The sequence below is a fragment of the Oncorhynchus keta genome, chromosome 19, assembly GCF_023373465.1.
Source record: "Oncorhynchus keta strain PuntledgeMale-10-30-2019 chromosome 19, Oket_V2, whole genome shotgun sequence".
Taxonomy (NCBI): Eukaryota; Metazoa; Chordata; class Actinopteri; order Salmoniformes; family Salmonidae; genus Oncorhynchus; species Oncorhynchus keta.
Window position 1 is genome coordinate 69,730,444 of NC_068439.1, and position 15,608 is coordinate 69,746,051.

The 15,608-nt window shown below is 44.4% G+C and overlaps 1 protein-coding gene and 1 long non-coding RNA gene across 8 annotated transcripts in view; one reads left to right on the forward strand and one right to left on the reverse strand.

Moving 5' to 3' along the window:
- Nucleotides 1-15,353, forward strand: part of LOC118397885 (collagen alpha-1(XII) chain-like) — a 106,351-nt gene extending 90,998 nt beyond the window's left edge. For 6 of the 7 annotated variants that reach the window (XM_052471207.1, XM_052471206.1, XM_052471203.1 and 3 more), the window contains 13 exons: nucleotides 1,915-2,001; nucleotides 2,443-2,496; nucleotides 2,893-2,988; nucleotides 3,457-3,510; nucleotides 6,228-6,281; nucleotides 6,400-6,453; nucleotides 6,849-6,920; nucleotides 7,047-7,082; nucleotides 7,186-7,252; nucleotides 7,415-7,600; nucleotides 8,924-8,992; nucleotides 11,177-11,347; nucleotides 14,481-15,353. In XM_052471207.1, coding sequence (XP_052327167.1) covers nucleotides 1,915-2,001; nucleotides 2,443-2,496; nucleotides 2,893-2,988; nucleotides 3,457-3,510; nucleotides 6,228-6,281; nucleotides 6,400-6,453; nucleotides 6,849-6,920; nucleotides 7,047-7,082; nucleotides 7,186-7,252; nucleotides 7,415-7,600; nucleotides 8,924-8,992; nucleotides 11,177-11,347; nucleotides 14,481-14,557 — 1,077 coding nt within the window. In that variant the 3' untranslated portion in view covers nucleotides 14,558-15,353. Of the gene's footprint in view, nucleotides 1-1,914; nucleotides 2,002-2,442; nucleotides 2,497-2,892; nucleotides 2,989-3,456; nucleotides 3,511-6,227; nucleotides 6,282-6,399; nucleotides 6,454-6,848; nucleotides 6,921-7,046; nucleotides 7,083-7,185; nucleotides 7,253-7,414; nucleotides 7,601-8,923; nucleotides 8,993-11,176; nucleotides 11,348-12,021 lie in introns of all 7 variants that reach the window. The other variant, XM_052471204.1, reaches the window with a different exon arrangement.
- Nucleotides 9,006-10,170, reverse strand: LOC127909461 (uncharacterized). The gene is made up of 3 exons (XR_008071227.1): nucleotides 10,030-10,170; nucleotides 9,770-9,899; nucleotides 9,006-9,704 (listed from the first exon to the last, which is right to left on the reverse strand). It is a non-coding gene; the product is annotated as an uncharacterized LOC127909461 (long non-coding RNA).
- Nucleotides 15,354-15,608: the final 255 nt, after the last annotated feature.

Genomic DNA, 15,608 nt, shown 5'->3' on the forward strand with positions numbered 1-15,608 from the left:
TAAGGCAGAACAGTTGAAACTGGAGCAGCAGCAGTCAGGTGGAATGGGGACAGCAAGGAGCCATCATGTCAGGTAGTCCTGGGGCACTGTCCTAGGGCTCAGGTCCTCCGAGAGAGAGAGAAAGAAAGAGAGAATTAGAGAGAGCATATGTGGGGTGGCCAGTCCTCTTTTGGCTGTGCCGGGTGGAGATTATAACAGAACGTGGCCAAGATGTTCAAATGTTCATAAATGACCCAGCATGGTTGAATAATAGTAAGGCAGAACAGTTGAAACTGGAGCAGGAGCATGGCCAGGTGGACTGGGGACAGCAAGGAGTCCTCATGTCAGGTAGTCCTGGGACATGGTCCTAGGGCCCAGGCCAGTTGAAACTGGAGCAGCAGCATGGCCAGGTGGACTGGGGACAGCAAGGAGTCATCATGTCAGGTAGTCCTGGGGCATGGTCCTAGGGCTCAGGTCCTCCGAGAGAGAGAAAGAAAGAGAGAAGGAGAGAATTAGAGAACGCACACTTAGATTCACACAGGACACCGAATAGGACAGGAGAAGTACTCCAGATATAACAAACTGACCCTAGCCCCCGACACATAAACTACTGCAGCATAAATACTGGAGGCTGAGACAGGAGGGGTCAGGAGACACTGTGGCCCCATCCGAGGACACCCCGGACAGGGCCAAACAGGAAGGATATAACCCCACCCACTTTGCCAAAGCACAGCCCCCACACCACTAGAGGGATATCTTCAACCACCAACTCACCATCCTGAGACAAGGCCGAGTATAGCCCACAAAGATCTCCGCCACGGTACAACCCAAGGGGGGCAACCCAGACAGGCCGACCACAACAGTGAATCAACCCACCCAGGTGACGCACCCCCCCAGGGACGGCACGAGAGAGCCCCAGCAAGCCAGTGACTCAGCCCCGTAACAGGGTTAGAGGCAGAGAATCCCAGTGGAAAGAGGGGAACCGGCCAGGCAGAGACAGCAAGGGCGGTTCGTTGCTCCAGAGCCTTTCCGTTCACCTTCCCACTCCTGGGCCAGACTACACTCAATCATATGACCCACTGAAGAGATGAGTCTTCAGTAAAGACTTAAAGGTTGAGACCGAGTTTGCGTCTCTGACATGGGTAGGCAGACCGTTCCATAAAAATGGAGCTCTATAGGAGAAAGCCCTGCCTCCAGCTGTTTGCTTAGAAATTCTAGGGACAATTAGGAGGCCTGCGTCTTGTGACCGTAGCGTACGTGTAGGTATGTACGGCAGGACCAAATCAGAGAGGTAGGTAGGAGCAAGCCCATGTAATGCTTTGTAGGTTAGCAGTAAAACCTTGAAATCAGCCCTTGCTTTGACAGGAAGCCAGTGTAGAGAGGCTAGCACTGGAGTAATATGATCAAATTTTTTGGTTCTAGTCAGGATTCTAGCAGCCGTATTTAGCACCAACTGAAGTTTATTTAGTGCTTTATCCGGGTAGCCGGAAAATAGAGCATTGCAGTAGTCTAACCTAGAAGTGACAAAAGCATGGATTAATTTTTCTGCATCATTTTTGGACAGAAAGTTTCTGATTTTTGCAATGTTACGTAGATGGAAAAAAGCTGTCCTCGAAATGGTCTTGATATGTTCTTCAAAAGAGAGATCAGGGTCCAGAGTAACGCCGAGGTCCTTCACAGTTTTATTTGAGACGACTGTACAACCATTAAGATTAATTGTCAGATTGTAATTCTTTTACATTTACGTTACCATTCAGTCATTTAGCAGATGCTCTTACCCAGAGAAACTTACAGTCATGAAGTCTGTAATTCTGCGTACATGAGACTGGCTGAGTGGATTACCTGCAGCTTAATCAGCATCTCTGCAGACTCACAGAGAACTGGGTCTGTGTTTTTGGCCAACTCCTGTGCCTGTCTGTTTCCTTACCCTATCAGAGAGAGGAGTCCAAGTGCCCGTCCCTCCCCAAAGCCTGCACATGCACCTCAGAGAGCACAGGACTCCAGGGACCACAGGGGGCAGTGGTAAGACATCCTCTACAGCTGCATCTCAAACGGCACCCTATTACCTTGGCTCTGATAAAATAATGGTGCACTCTGTAGCCAATAGGGTGCTTTTTCGGACTCACACTCCTTCCCTCTCTCTGCTGCAGGCCAAGGGGTTCTAGTGAATTCCTTGATCTGCCGATGGAAAATTATATTTTTTGACACGTTCCTATAAATGTTATGACTGTACAGTTTCACTCTGAAACATATTCATTATGCAGGACTGACTGTACAATTTGGCCTTTATTTGTTTTTAAAAGGGCAAACCAGAAGGAAACTACAGTAGTCTGCATGTTATGACTACGGAGCCCCCGGGGAGAGAGCATCCATCCTGACAGCATCCTGACAGATGTCGCTCTGGGCTTCTAGACACTCCTATCCCTCACAGTGTTAACTTGACTAATGTTCTTCTTTCCCCAGGGCGCACCTGGGAGCAAAGGTCCCCGGGGGGAAAGAGGGGAGACTGGTCCGGCTGTAAGTACCTCACTAACCTCACCTCTCAGAGTCCCTCTTTAGGGCTGCAGGGTTACATTTTAAAGTCATAACTGACGTCAGTCATAAAGTGGTCAAGGTTGTTGACACAGTTTGGAGAATGTGGAATATTGGAGTATCCTTTAAACTATTTGCAGTATCATGGCTTTGATATGGAAGAAAAACATCTGAATTCACTTATTGGCAATGTGTTTGTCTTCTCGAAACTGAGGGAGGCTCTGTTTGACAGTGCATGCATTCCACGATTTCTGGTGCCTTCTTCCACACATTGCAACAGTAGCATTTGACTGCACTACTACTTTTAGTCTGGAGATCTCAATATTAACATACTTTCCAGGTCTAATTGATTCTTATCTCTTGTCTTTGTTTCTCTGATAGGGTCCAATTGGACCGCGTGGAGATACAGGCTTGCCAGGACCTATGGGTCTCCCCGGCCCTCAAGGACGCAGTGGGCTGTCTATTCCAGGAGAAGCTGTGAGTTGAACACTCCACACGCCTACACACACTCCCCTCTCCCCAGCCACTGCCACACACAGCTCGTTTACAACGGTTAAACGTAAATCCCATGATGACTTCACACACCAAATAGGGATCATTTTGGCCATTTATTATGTAAGGAATTTACAAGCTGGAGTAATTGTGGCAAGGGCCTGTAGAGCCTGCATTCCTCCATGTCTGGGGCTAAACGTGATATCTGGGGCCTTTAAACCAGCCTGTGCATAAATCAGCACTGGGATTTCCTTCTCTGAAACACACCCAGACTCAAGAGAAATGTCTCATTAACCCATGGCCTGTTTGGACATCAGCAATATACTTCCACACATCTCGCACACAACTCTCATCACAGTGTGTTTATCTTGGGTTGCACAAAGACAGATTGACAGATTTGTTTTATTATGTGATCCACTGAGTGTGAATGGGTTTCTCCCTTCACTGTTTCAGGGCCGACAAGGACCAAAAGGAGAAGCTGGTGATTCTGGGCTACCTGGACAGAAAGTGAGTGCTGCTTTGGCCCGCGGCCCCGGCTGTGTTTTAGAACAGGAAACCAGGGATAATTCACAGATATGCTACTACTCTGGCCTCTCTCCATGTGGCAAGCCATAGACAATATTTCTTATGAAGAGGACTCACAAAGAGACAGTAACTAACAACAGGTTGAGATTCCCCAATTTGGATTTATTCTCTGTTAAGTGAGTGGAAACCATTCAGCCTGATCAACCATTTCTGTTAAACAAGGGTCGTTCTAGTCAGGCCTTCCACATTAGGCCTTCTTCCTTGTGTCAGTGGTTGTACTGCAGTGCCTCCCTCCTTGTGTCAGTTGTTGTACTGCAGTGCCTCCCTCCTTGTGTCAGTTGTTGTACTGCAGTGCCTCCCTCCTGTGTCAGTTGTTGTACTGCAGTGCCTCCCTCCTTGTGTCAGTTGTTGTACTGCAGTGCCTCCCTCCTGTGTCAGTTGTTGTACTGCAGTGCCTCCCTCCTTGTGTCAGTTGTTGTACTGCAGTGCCTCCCTCCTGTGTCAGTTGTTGTACTGCAGTGCCTCCCTCCTGTGTCAGTTGTTGTACTGCAGTGCCTCCCTCCTGTGTCAGTGGTTGTACTGCAGTGCCTCCCTCCTGTGTAAGTTGTTGTACTGCAGTGCCTCCCTCCTTGTGTCAGTTGTTGTACTGCAGTGCCTCCCTCCTTGTGTCAGTTGTTGTACTGCAGTGCCTCCCTCCTTGTGTCAGTTGTTGTACTACAGTGCCTCCCTCCTTGTGTCAGTTGTTGTACTACAGTGCCTCCCTCCTTGTGTCAGTTGTTGTACTGCAGTGCCTCCCTCCTTGTGTCAGTTGTTGTACTACAGTGCCTCCCTCCTTGTGTCAGTTGTTGTACTGCAGTGCCTCCCTCCTTGTGTCAGTTCTTGTACTACAGTGCCTCCCTCCTTGTGTCAGTTGTTGTACTGCAGTGCCTCCCTCCTGTGTCAGTTGTTGTACTACAGTGCCTCCCTCCTTGTGTCAGTTGTCGTACTGCAGTGCCTCCCTCCTTGTGTCAGTTGTTGTACTGCAGTGCCTCCCTCCTGTGTCAGTTGTTGTACTGCAGTGCCTCCCTCCTGTGTCAGTTGTTGTACTGCAGTGCCTCCCTCCTTGTGTCAGTTGTTGTACTGCAGTGCCTCCCTCCTTGTGTCAGTGGTTGTACTGCAGTGCCTCCCTCCTGTGTCAGTTGTTGTACTGCAGTGCCTCCCTCCTGTGTCAGTTGTTGTACTGCAGTGCCTCCCTCCTGTGTCAGTGGTTGTACTGCAGTGCCTCCCTCCTGTGTCAGTTGTTGTACTGCAGTGCCTCCCTCCTGTGTCAGTTGTTGTACTGCAGTGCCTCCCTCCTGTGTCAGTGGTTGTACTGCAGTGCCCCCCTCCTGTGTCAGTTGTTGTACTGCAGTGCCTCCCTCCTGTGTCAGTGGTTGTACTGCAGTGCCTCCCTCCATGTGTCAGTTGTCGTACTGCAGTGCCTCCCTCCTTGTGTCAGTTGTTGTACTGCAGTGCCTCCCTCCTGTGTCAGTGGTTGTACTGCAGTGCCTCCCTCCTGTGTCAGTTGTTGTACTGCAGTGCCTCCCTCCTTGTGTCAGTTGTTGTACTGCAGTGCCTCCCTCCTGTGTCAGTTGTTGTACTACAGTGCCTCCCTCCTTGTGTCAGTTGTTGTACTGCAGTGCCTCCCTCCTTGTGTCAGTTGTTGTACTATGGTGCATAGAAAGCTGATGAGGTGATAAAAAAATGTATGAATGAAAAATACGGTTTCCTGGAGCCTATATTTTGTAACGTACCAACCGTCTATGATAGATGGCATAGCTACACAGAACATCATGGTAAATGACCTTCTGCTTACATAACGAAGCTGGCTCTTCTATTTAATTAACATTGACAACATTCAATGATTTCCAGGTTTAGCTTGTGACTTTTTACACAACAACAATGCACTTCCATGTGTCCTCAGACGTCTGCATTTTAGAGATCCTTTGAGATGGTCTTCATTAGACCGACAGCACCACAAATAAATAGAAGCTCCAGTACTCATACATAAAATGGCATCTTTGTACTTCTAGAAATAGCCCACTTCTTTTATTTATAGATAAAAGAAAAGAGAAGCCCCTTTTGTGACTGAAAGATGTCTCCTAGAAAACGCAGAGTATTTCTATGCTGAGTTCATTCTGATTTAGGAAACAAGCCCCCACCCTCCCCATATAAAATAAAATAAAGTAAACCTCTGTTCGGAATTAATGCAGCTGTGTTTATGCCACAAGACACTGGAGAATTAATTACACAGTCTAAGATAATTATTGATTCCAAGTTAAAAGCCTTGGTAAACCCATCCCCAAAGTGATTGTGGGTAGTGTTTGCAGGTGACCATGCTAGAACAGATGCTGTGGCAATATGCATTTAATGACTTGCAGAGTACGCAGCCCTGTTTTATAATGGCCAATAAAATGGATCTGGAATATATTATGTTCCCTGTAAATCTAATGCCAAAGCATCAAAGGCGAGAGAGGATTGACAATAAAAAAGTGAGCAGGGTTTTTGAGCAAACGAGAAATAAAAGGGAGATTTACTGTCTGACACACGGAAAACTGGTGGTGAAACAAACTGGTTTGAGTTGGTTGGTCAAAGGAACGTGACCTGTGTTAATGTGGGTTGTGAGGGGGAAAACATATCCAGCTCTGAAGTGGGTTATGTTTCTGTCTTTTTTTCCCCAGGGTCCACCTGGGGTAGCTGGGACCATCGGCCCAATTGGACCTGCTGGACCTAGGGTGAGTCTATAGGCCATTGTCTAATGATCACACAATGTCTAGGCCTAGGGTTTAATATGCTTGATCCTGTCATCTCAATAACTTGTTTAACTCTATTGTCTGTGTGTTGCAAATGCAGGGACCCCAAGGAAAGGAGGGGCAGGCCGGATCCAGAGGCCCAACAGGACCAATGGTATGTTCAGACAAAATGCAGTCAGAGAAAGAAAGGAATCTATGTACTGTATATCATGTCACTGTCAAGCTCATACTCTCTGAAACTATAGTAAAGACAGACCATAAGTCTCTTGAATGTAATCTGATTGGTGGTTTTGTTTGTGTCACTGTATCTGATTGGTTCCTTTGTTTGCGTCACTGTATCTGATTGGTTTCCTTTGTTTGTGTCACCATATCTGATTGGTTCCTTTGTTTGTTACTGTATTGACTGATTGATTGATTTTATCTGCCAGTAAAAACATTTTTAAAACATACACACAGTACATTCATTTTTTTACTTTCCATTGTGTTCCCTTAAAGTGCATGGTGTAATACATGTATCAGATTGGTGATTTTGTGCTTGTCACTGTTCAGGGACCTCCCGGATCTCCTGGAATGCCTGGGGCTTCAGGAAAACCAGGAAAGTCTGGTGACAGAGGTGTTTCGGTAAGCATATATCAAATTATACCAAATTTCATAATCCAGTTCTCCATGTTATGCGAACCACAGAAAGGCAAAGTTATTGCATCATACAGTGAAATGTAAAGGCCTTGTATTCTTCTGTTAATTCAGGGAGCCAATGGTATGAAAGGGGACAGAGGAGAGAGAGTGAGTAACATCCCCAAGGGTCTATCTTCAAGTTTATAACCTCAGTTAATCTCAGTAAGTCATGTATATTCATCACCAAGCCTTCCTCCTTGTTTGCTTCTAGGGTGACTTTGCTCCTCAGAACATGATGCGATCCATAGCCAGACAAGTGTGCGAGCAGATAGTTAGCGGTGAGTGGGACTTTTTGTAGCACTACATTCAGAAGGAGTTCTGCCACTACAGTGAAATCAAAGTCGTAACAGAGTCTGCATTTCATTAAATGTCTGAAATCAAATCCTAACAGAGTCTGCATTTCATTAAATGTCTGTTACCTTTTCAATGTCGACTTTTAGGACAAATGAGTCGAGTCAATTCAATGCTGAACCAGATTCCCAGCGGTTACCGTAGCAGCAACAACCCAGGTCCCCCCGGATCCCCAGGGCCCAGCGGTAACCAGGGTCCCCGTGGAGAGCCCGGACAGACAGGCAGGAACGGATTCCCAGGAAGTCCTGGACAACCTGGCCCGCAAGGAGAGAGAGGTACATTGTCCCGCATGCCCATTGCTGTCAGGAGCCCAAGAATTCCTCTATGTTGACTAATAAAGCTGTTTGTCAATAGGTCTATATGTTGACTAATATTTTTTTTTGTCAATAGGCCTCTATGTTGACTAATAAAGCTGTTTGTCAATAGGTCTCTATGTTGACTAATAAAGCTGTTTGTCAATAGGTCTATATGTTGACTAATCTTTTTTTTTGTCAATAGGCCTCTATGTTGACTAATAAAGCTGTTTGTCAATAGGTCTCTATGTTGACTAATAAAGCTGTTTGTCAATAGGTCTCTATGTTGACTAATAAAGCTGTTTGTCAATAGGTCTCTATGTTGACTAATAAAGCTGTTTGTCAATAGGTCTCTATGTTGACTAATAAAGCTGTTTGTCAATAGGCCTCTATGTTGACTAATAAAGCTGTTTGTCAATAGGTCTCTATGTTGACTAATAAAGCTGTTTGTCAATAGGTCTCTATGTTGACGAATAAAGCTGTTTGTCAATAGGTCTCTATGTTGACTAATAAAGCTGTTTGTCAATAGGTCTCTATGTTGACTAATAAAGCTGTTTGTCAATAGGTCTCTATGTTGACTAATAAAGCTGTTTGTCAATAGGTCTATATGTAGACTAATAAAGCTGTTTGTCAATAGGTCTATATGTAGACTAATAAAGCTGTTTGTCAATAGGTCTATATGTTGACATTTTTTTTTGTCAAGAGGTCTAGCTCAGGAGGGTCAAACTCAATTCCTAGAAGGCTGTGTGCCTGCTGGTTTTTGCTCCTCCCTTGTAGTTAGGAACTCCTCACCTGGTTGTCTAGGTCTTAAGTGGACACACATTGAAGGGAAATAACTAAGGAAATATCAAAGGAAAAAACAAAACCAGCAGACACACAGCCCTCCACCGCTGACCGAGCTGTTCAATATCAGTAGGCCTAACTAGAGTGTCTTGCTGTGTGGAATCAGAAGATAATCAATCATATCACAGTTGGAACAAAGACTGGACATTTTTCCATAGACGAGCCATTTTGTCTTACTACTGTCTTAGCAATGGAATGAAGCCTTCAGGGACTTTTCCAAAGTCTCATCTTCACAACATATTCCATTCGTCTCAGTAGTTCTGTCTGTATTTCTGTGTGTCTTTCCTTAGGCCTGTCTCAGACTGTTTTCAGTGGCTTGGGAAATGTCCATCTATTTTCCCCCCTGCAAGCTTTATTAATATTTAACTTCCTGTGTGGTCATAATGGTTTCATTAGGCTTTTCTCTTTGAGTGTGTCCTTGTCTTTGTCTGCTGTCAGTGATTCTGGTTGTTTGTTTCTCAGGCCCGGCAGGAGAGAAAGGTGATCAAGGAACACCAGGAGTCGGACAGAGAGGACAAAGAGGACCACCTGGTTAGTTTCACAACATTTCCGCTCCAGGTCCACAACTATCCATTCCTCCTTTGTCCTGTATAGCATTGTATCTGAGTCTTAATAGCAACACCCATCTCCTTCCATGAGGGTGCTCATTCAGCAAACTTAATCTCTCCACGTGATTTTCATGGCATCATATTATTTTGTTTGAATCTGGGGAAATCAATCATTACTTTACTTTAGCTACAGTAATGGGAGTCATTTCTCACCACATCTCTCATTGTAAGCTGGGTGTGTCACTGTGAATTGAACCATTCCTCCCAGTTAAAATGTGCCTTGCAGAAACTACAGGCTACAGATCAGCTCAGAGGTGTTGCCTGAAGCTGTGCTGGGCCAGCTGTGCTTAATAAATTATCAACGCTGCTGTCCAGTGTTTTCCCAGTTAAACGCTCTGCATTCTAGGGGATTTATGTTGCCTTTGTGTGTAAGGTGCTCGTATGCACAGATGTTGAAATAAATTCTCTGTTCACACTGGGGTAAACATTAATTACCGCACCTGAAGATAGGACCCATCTGAACTCTATGACACCTCATGGTTCGAAAACTACCTAATTACCGCACCTGAAGATAGGACCCATCCGAACTCTATGACACCTCATGGTTCGAAAACTGCCTAATTACCGCACCTGAAGATAGGACCCATCCGAACTCTATGACACCTCATGGTTCGAAAACTGCCTAATTACCGCACCTGAAGATAGGACCCATCTGAACTCTATGACACCTCATGGTTCGAAAACTGTCTAATTACCGCACCTGAAGATGGGACCCATCCGAACTCTATGACACCTCATGGTTCGAAAACTGCCTAATTACCGCACCTGAAGATAGGACCCATCTGAACTCTATGACACCTCATGGTTCGAAAACTGTCTAATTACCGCACCTGAAGATGGGACCCATCCAAACTCTATGACACCTCATGGTTCAAAAACTGCCTAATTACCGCGCCTGAAGATAGGACCCATCCGAACTCTATGACACCTCATGGTTCGAAAACTGCCTAATTACCGCACCTGAAGATGGGACCCATCCGAACTCTATGACACCTCATGGTTCGAAAACTGCCTAATTACCGCACCTGAAGATAGGACCCATCTGAACTCTATGACACCTCATGGTTCGAAAACTGTCTAATTACCGCACCTGAAGATGGGACCCATCCAAACTCTATGACACCTCATGGTTCAAAAACTGCCTAATTACCGCGCCTGAAGATAGGACCCATCCAAACTCTATGACACCTCATGGTTCGAAAACTGCCCGTTCAGAGTGAAAGCAATGGGGAAGCAGTTACAGTTGCAAATGTGAAAACCAAAAGAGTGAGAGAGGTTTATGTGTGTGACATCAAACTGTCTGGAGATAGTCACATGAGTTGATTTCAGAATCCGTTCAAATGGCTTGAGTAGTACCACAGTCATTACACACTGTTACTGATAGGCCCAGTGTGCTGACAGAGGTCACCGTTTGTGTACTGAAACCAAGGATTCCCTTTGGTTTAACCCTGTTAATGCAGAATCATTAGATTCCAGACAAACTGCCTACCATGATATCCAACAATAACATGAGCTCATCCTGCCAGGGGCTGTAGAGTAACAATACAGGTGTAGCTAATACAGCTATCCAGTCTTCCACTTCCATACAGCACGTTTAACTATAAAGCACTGGGCTTCCAGAAGCCTGGTCTTCAACAAGAGGAGCTTGGAGAAAAAACATGCAATTTACTTAAGGTCAACAAGGTCAAGACTTGTGGAAAGTGGTCTTGAATCGGGGGGAAAGGAATTTCCCAGATTACTGGGGAAGCTAGCTGATGGTGAGTGATTGTTCATGGGCTAATCAGATGGACATGCTGAGGTCTTCTTGTGGCCTCATTCACAACACATGTTTAAAGGACTTGGAGGAGCATGAATGAAAGGCTGAAGGAGTTAAGGTGAAAATTCCAAGCTTAGGCTTTTATAAACGTCTAGACGAAACAGAGGAAGGAAAAAGGTTCAACGAAGAAATCCAGGTTTTTCCTTCAGCTTCAGTTTGTCCTTTTTTTAAATTGAATGTTCCAAGCTGTTGTGGCAGAACAGTTACTACTCTTATAGTTCCCACTGATGTCACAGGGTGACGACACTCAGATGGGTTCTGATTGGTTGGTTGTGATTTTCATTCTTTCAGGCCCAGCAGGCGAGACACGGACCGGCTCTCCAGGCCCCGCAGGCTCCACCGGGCCCCGCGGTCCTCCTGGGCGCCAAGGGTTCGCAGGTATTAGGGGCCAACCTGGCACTCCTGGCTACTGTGACTCTTCCCAGTGTGTCGGCATTCCTTACAATGGACAAGGATACCGAGGTATGTAAACTGGAAAGGTAGATGGCATGACATCCTCAATGATTGCATGAAGCCGCAGCATGAAACATGAGTTACAAGCATGAGAAGTTACTACATAGTTGCTTCATAGTTACTACATAGTTGCTTCATAGTTACTACATAGTTACTACATAGTTGCTTCATAGTTACTACATAGTTGCTTCATAGTTGCTTCATAGTTACTACATAGTTGCTTCATAGTTACTACATAGTTGCTTCATAGTTACTACATAGTTACTACATAGTTGCTTCATAGTTACTACATAGTTGCTTCATAGTTGCTTCATAGTTACTACATAGTTACTACATAGTTACTACATAGTTGCTTCATAGTTACTACATAGTTGCTTCATAGTTACTACATAGTTACTACATAGTTGCTTCATAGTTACTACATAGTTGCTTCATAGTTGCTTCACAGTTACTACATAGTTACTACATAGTTACTACATAGTTGCTTCATAGTTGCTTCATAGTTACTACATAGTTGTTTCATAGTTGCTACAAAATATGAGTACAGTACAGACTGATGACAAATGGATATATTCCAGAAACGACAATATATAAATTGTGATAATTGATTTGTTAACATTAGGAGAGAAAGTAAATATTCCCATACCAACTGAAGACTAACACCCTGTTTGACCTTATTTCAGGTTCACCATAGTAAACTTTCTAAATCGCCTGTGCTGCTTTCACTTTGAATTCCTGAAAAAATTCCTCTTACTGAGATACTTGCTCACGCGCTCTAGAGCTGTTTGAGGATAACCACCAAAGGATAACATTAACAAACTATGTTGAGAAAGACAAGAACAACAACGTGGACTGGTACTAACAACATTGTAGAGCAACTAGAACAAACAAGCATCGGTGATGGCAACAACGTAGTGGTCTGTTTGCATCTTGAAGCCAAAGAACGAACAGAGAAACCTATCGGGTGGAGGACCATATACAAACAAACAAACAAACACAAAAACAAACAAAAACACTAACCAGGTTGTATTTTGTAACAGAGAGAATCAACAACTTCAACAATATTAATATTGTTACTCTTGAGGTGTTATCTGTAAATAAACTAAATTATGTTTGAATCACATCCACAAAATGTAGTTTTAACATCTGTAGTTACACTTTTGCCTTGTAACCTGCTGCTTGCTGAATGCCAACATGAATGCCTCTTTTTCTACCACGTCCCCACGGATGATGTTTCTGTAGCCTACACACACACACACCGACTGCTCAGGCTCATATTGTACCACGTCCCCACGGGTGATGTTTCTGTAGCCTACACACACACACACACACCGACTGCTCAGGCTCATATTGTACCACGTCCCCACGGGTGATGTTTCTGTAGCCTACACACCCACACACACACCGACTGCTCAGGCTCATATTGTACCACGTCCCCACGGGTGATGTTTCTGTAGCCTACACACACACACACACACACCGACTGCTCAGGCTCATATTGTACCACGTCCCCACGGGTGATGTTTCTGTAGCCTACACACACACACACACCGACTGCTCAGGCTCATATTGTACCACGTCCCCACGGGTGATGTTTCTGTAGCCTACACACACACACACACCGACTGCTCAGGCTCATATTGTACCACGTCCCCACGGGTGATGTTTCTGTAGCCTACACACCCACACACACACCGACTGCTCAGGCTCATATTGTACCACGTCCCCACGGGTGATGTTTCTGTAGCCTACACACACACACACACCGACTGCTCAGGCTCATATTAAACCACGTCCCCACGGGTGATCTTTCTGTAGCCTACAAACACACCGACTGCTCAGGCTCATATTGTACCACGTCCCCACGGGTGATGTTTCTGTAGCCTACACACACACACACACACACACTGACTGCTCAGGCTCATATTAAACCACGTCCCCACGGGTGAAGTTTCTGTAGCCTACACACACACCCACACACACACCGACTGCTCAGGCTCATATTGTACCACGTCCCCACGGGTGATGTTTCTGTAGCCTACACACACACACACACACACCGACTGCTCAGGCTAATATTAAACCACGTCCCCACGGGTGATGTTTCTGTAGCCTACACACACACACACACTGACTGCTCAGGCTCATATTGTACCACGTCCCCACGGGTGATGTTTCTGTAGCCTACACACACACACACACACACACACTGACTGCTCAGGCTCATATTGTACCACGTCCCCACGGGTGATGTTTCTGTAGCCTACACACACACACACACTGACTGCTCAGGCTCATATTGTACCACGTCCCCACGGGTAATGTTTCTGTAGCCTACACACACACACACACACCGACTGCTCAGGCTCATATTGTACCACGTCCCCACGGGTGATGTTTCTGTAGCCTACACACACACACACACACCGACTGCTCAGGCTCATATTGTACCACGTCCCCACGGGTGATGTTTCTGTAGCCTACACACACACACACACCGACTGTTCAGCCTCATATTGTACCACGTCCCCACAAGTGATGTTTCTGTAGCCTACACACACACACACCGACTCCTCAGGCTCATATTGTACCATGTTCCCCTGGAGGTAGTGTTTCTCTCTACGTACACAGTAAGAGCATTCTAAGAATCGTCATTCATACAATTTTCTGGTTCTCATTTCATTATTTTGCTGTAGTATTAATGGATATTCTACCACTACCAGCTGGTTACCTCTGTTATGTTATGAGGAATAACATCACAAAATGTATGATTAGGCTGGTGCTAGAATGACTTGATTTTTGATATTTTGTAAATGAATGCGCTGCAGAAAATGGCAATGATGATTCTGTTAAATGACTGAACCCACCCACAACCACTCAAGCTGGACTAACATGGAAATGCTAACATCACACAGATTTAGAAAATGCACTGAATTGTTTACAAACCCTTTCTATCAGTGCCCTTCAAAATCACAACCTATCTGTTTATGGCCACACCCACTCAATTGTGCCATTTCACCAGTATACTGCATGTCCAAGCCTGAAAATAAAACATACTGTAACACAACAGTTTGTGCATGTTGAGACATACTCTGCAAATTACACTCATGTTCAATCGGCATAAAACACTATTTCCAACCAGAGCCATATTCACCTGAGCCTGAAACCTACGTAGTCCCAACACCTGAAGAAGAAGATGACTCACAAAACGAGCGTTGAGAGAGGTCACTATCAAGAAAGGAATCCAAAAGGATAGCGTCATAAAATAGGTTATTTTTTGTTCTTCTTGTTTTTGTTTTGTTCACATATGGTGTCATTAAGGGCTATGCACATTTCACTAAAAAGAGGTTTGATACCTCATCTATTTTTGGAAGTACCTTAAATCATATGTGAATTCAGAAACAAAAACAAAATCCTATACTTTTTCCCATGACAATCTGTGAGCTTGCTGTTTTTTCCTATTGTATCTTTTGCTTGTAACATATCTGCATTAAGTGTTCATCGAATTGCAGTGTTGGACAATGCAAATGTTTGTTCACACAGTGTTGGGCATCCAATGAAAAACACTTCTCTTTCCAATCACGGTTCATTCAAAATGTCTGATTATCAAATTATGTTTTATTCCTATTTTATACTTTTGCTCTGTTTTTCACTTGAAAGATGGCCGTCTGTTCACCATCTACCTAAAGTTTTCATCTTCAGTACTGCAGTTTAACATGGCTTCCATTTTGTATCTTTAGACTAAATGTTTATCAGTTTTCTTATATCAAATCACAGCTGATTTTACCAAAGGTTGCATGTCTGTGGTGTATATTTAGTATGTTTTTTAATCAGAATATAATTGTTATCATTGTTGTTTTATTAATATCGAATGCAGTTGGAATTTGTGTGCAAGACTATGAATATGGTATTGCTGCTTCATGTTTTAACTTCAAATTGTGAATTCCACAGCCTTATTTTCTTATTTATTTCTGAAACAGAAGAGGCATTTTTCAATAAAACTACTGAAAATGTGCTCTCGTGTCAATGATTATTTCACTGCAGCTTAATATAGGATTTGGAAATGGATTGTTTTTCAGGGGTATGATTTAACACATTCACAACAATCAAATCAAGAAAGAAGCCACTGCTCCAAAACTGCCATAAAAAAAGACAGACTACGGTTTGCAACTGCACATGGGGACAAAGATCGTACTTTTTGGAGAAATGTCCACTGGTCTGATGAAACAAAAATAAAACTATTTGGCCATAATGACAATTGTTATGTTTG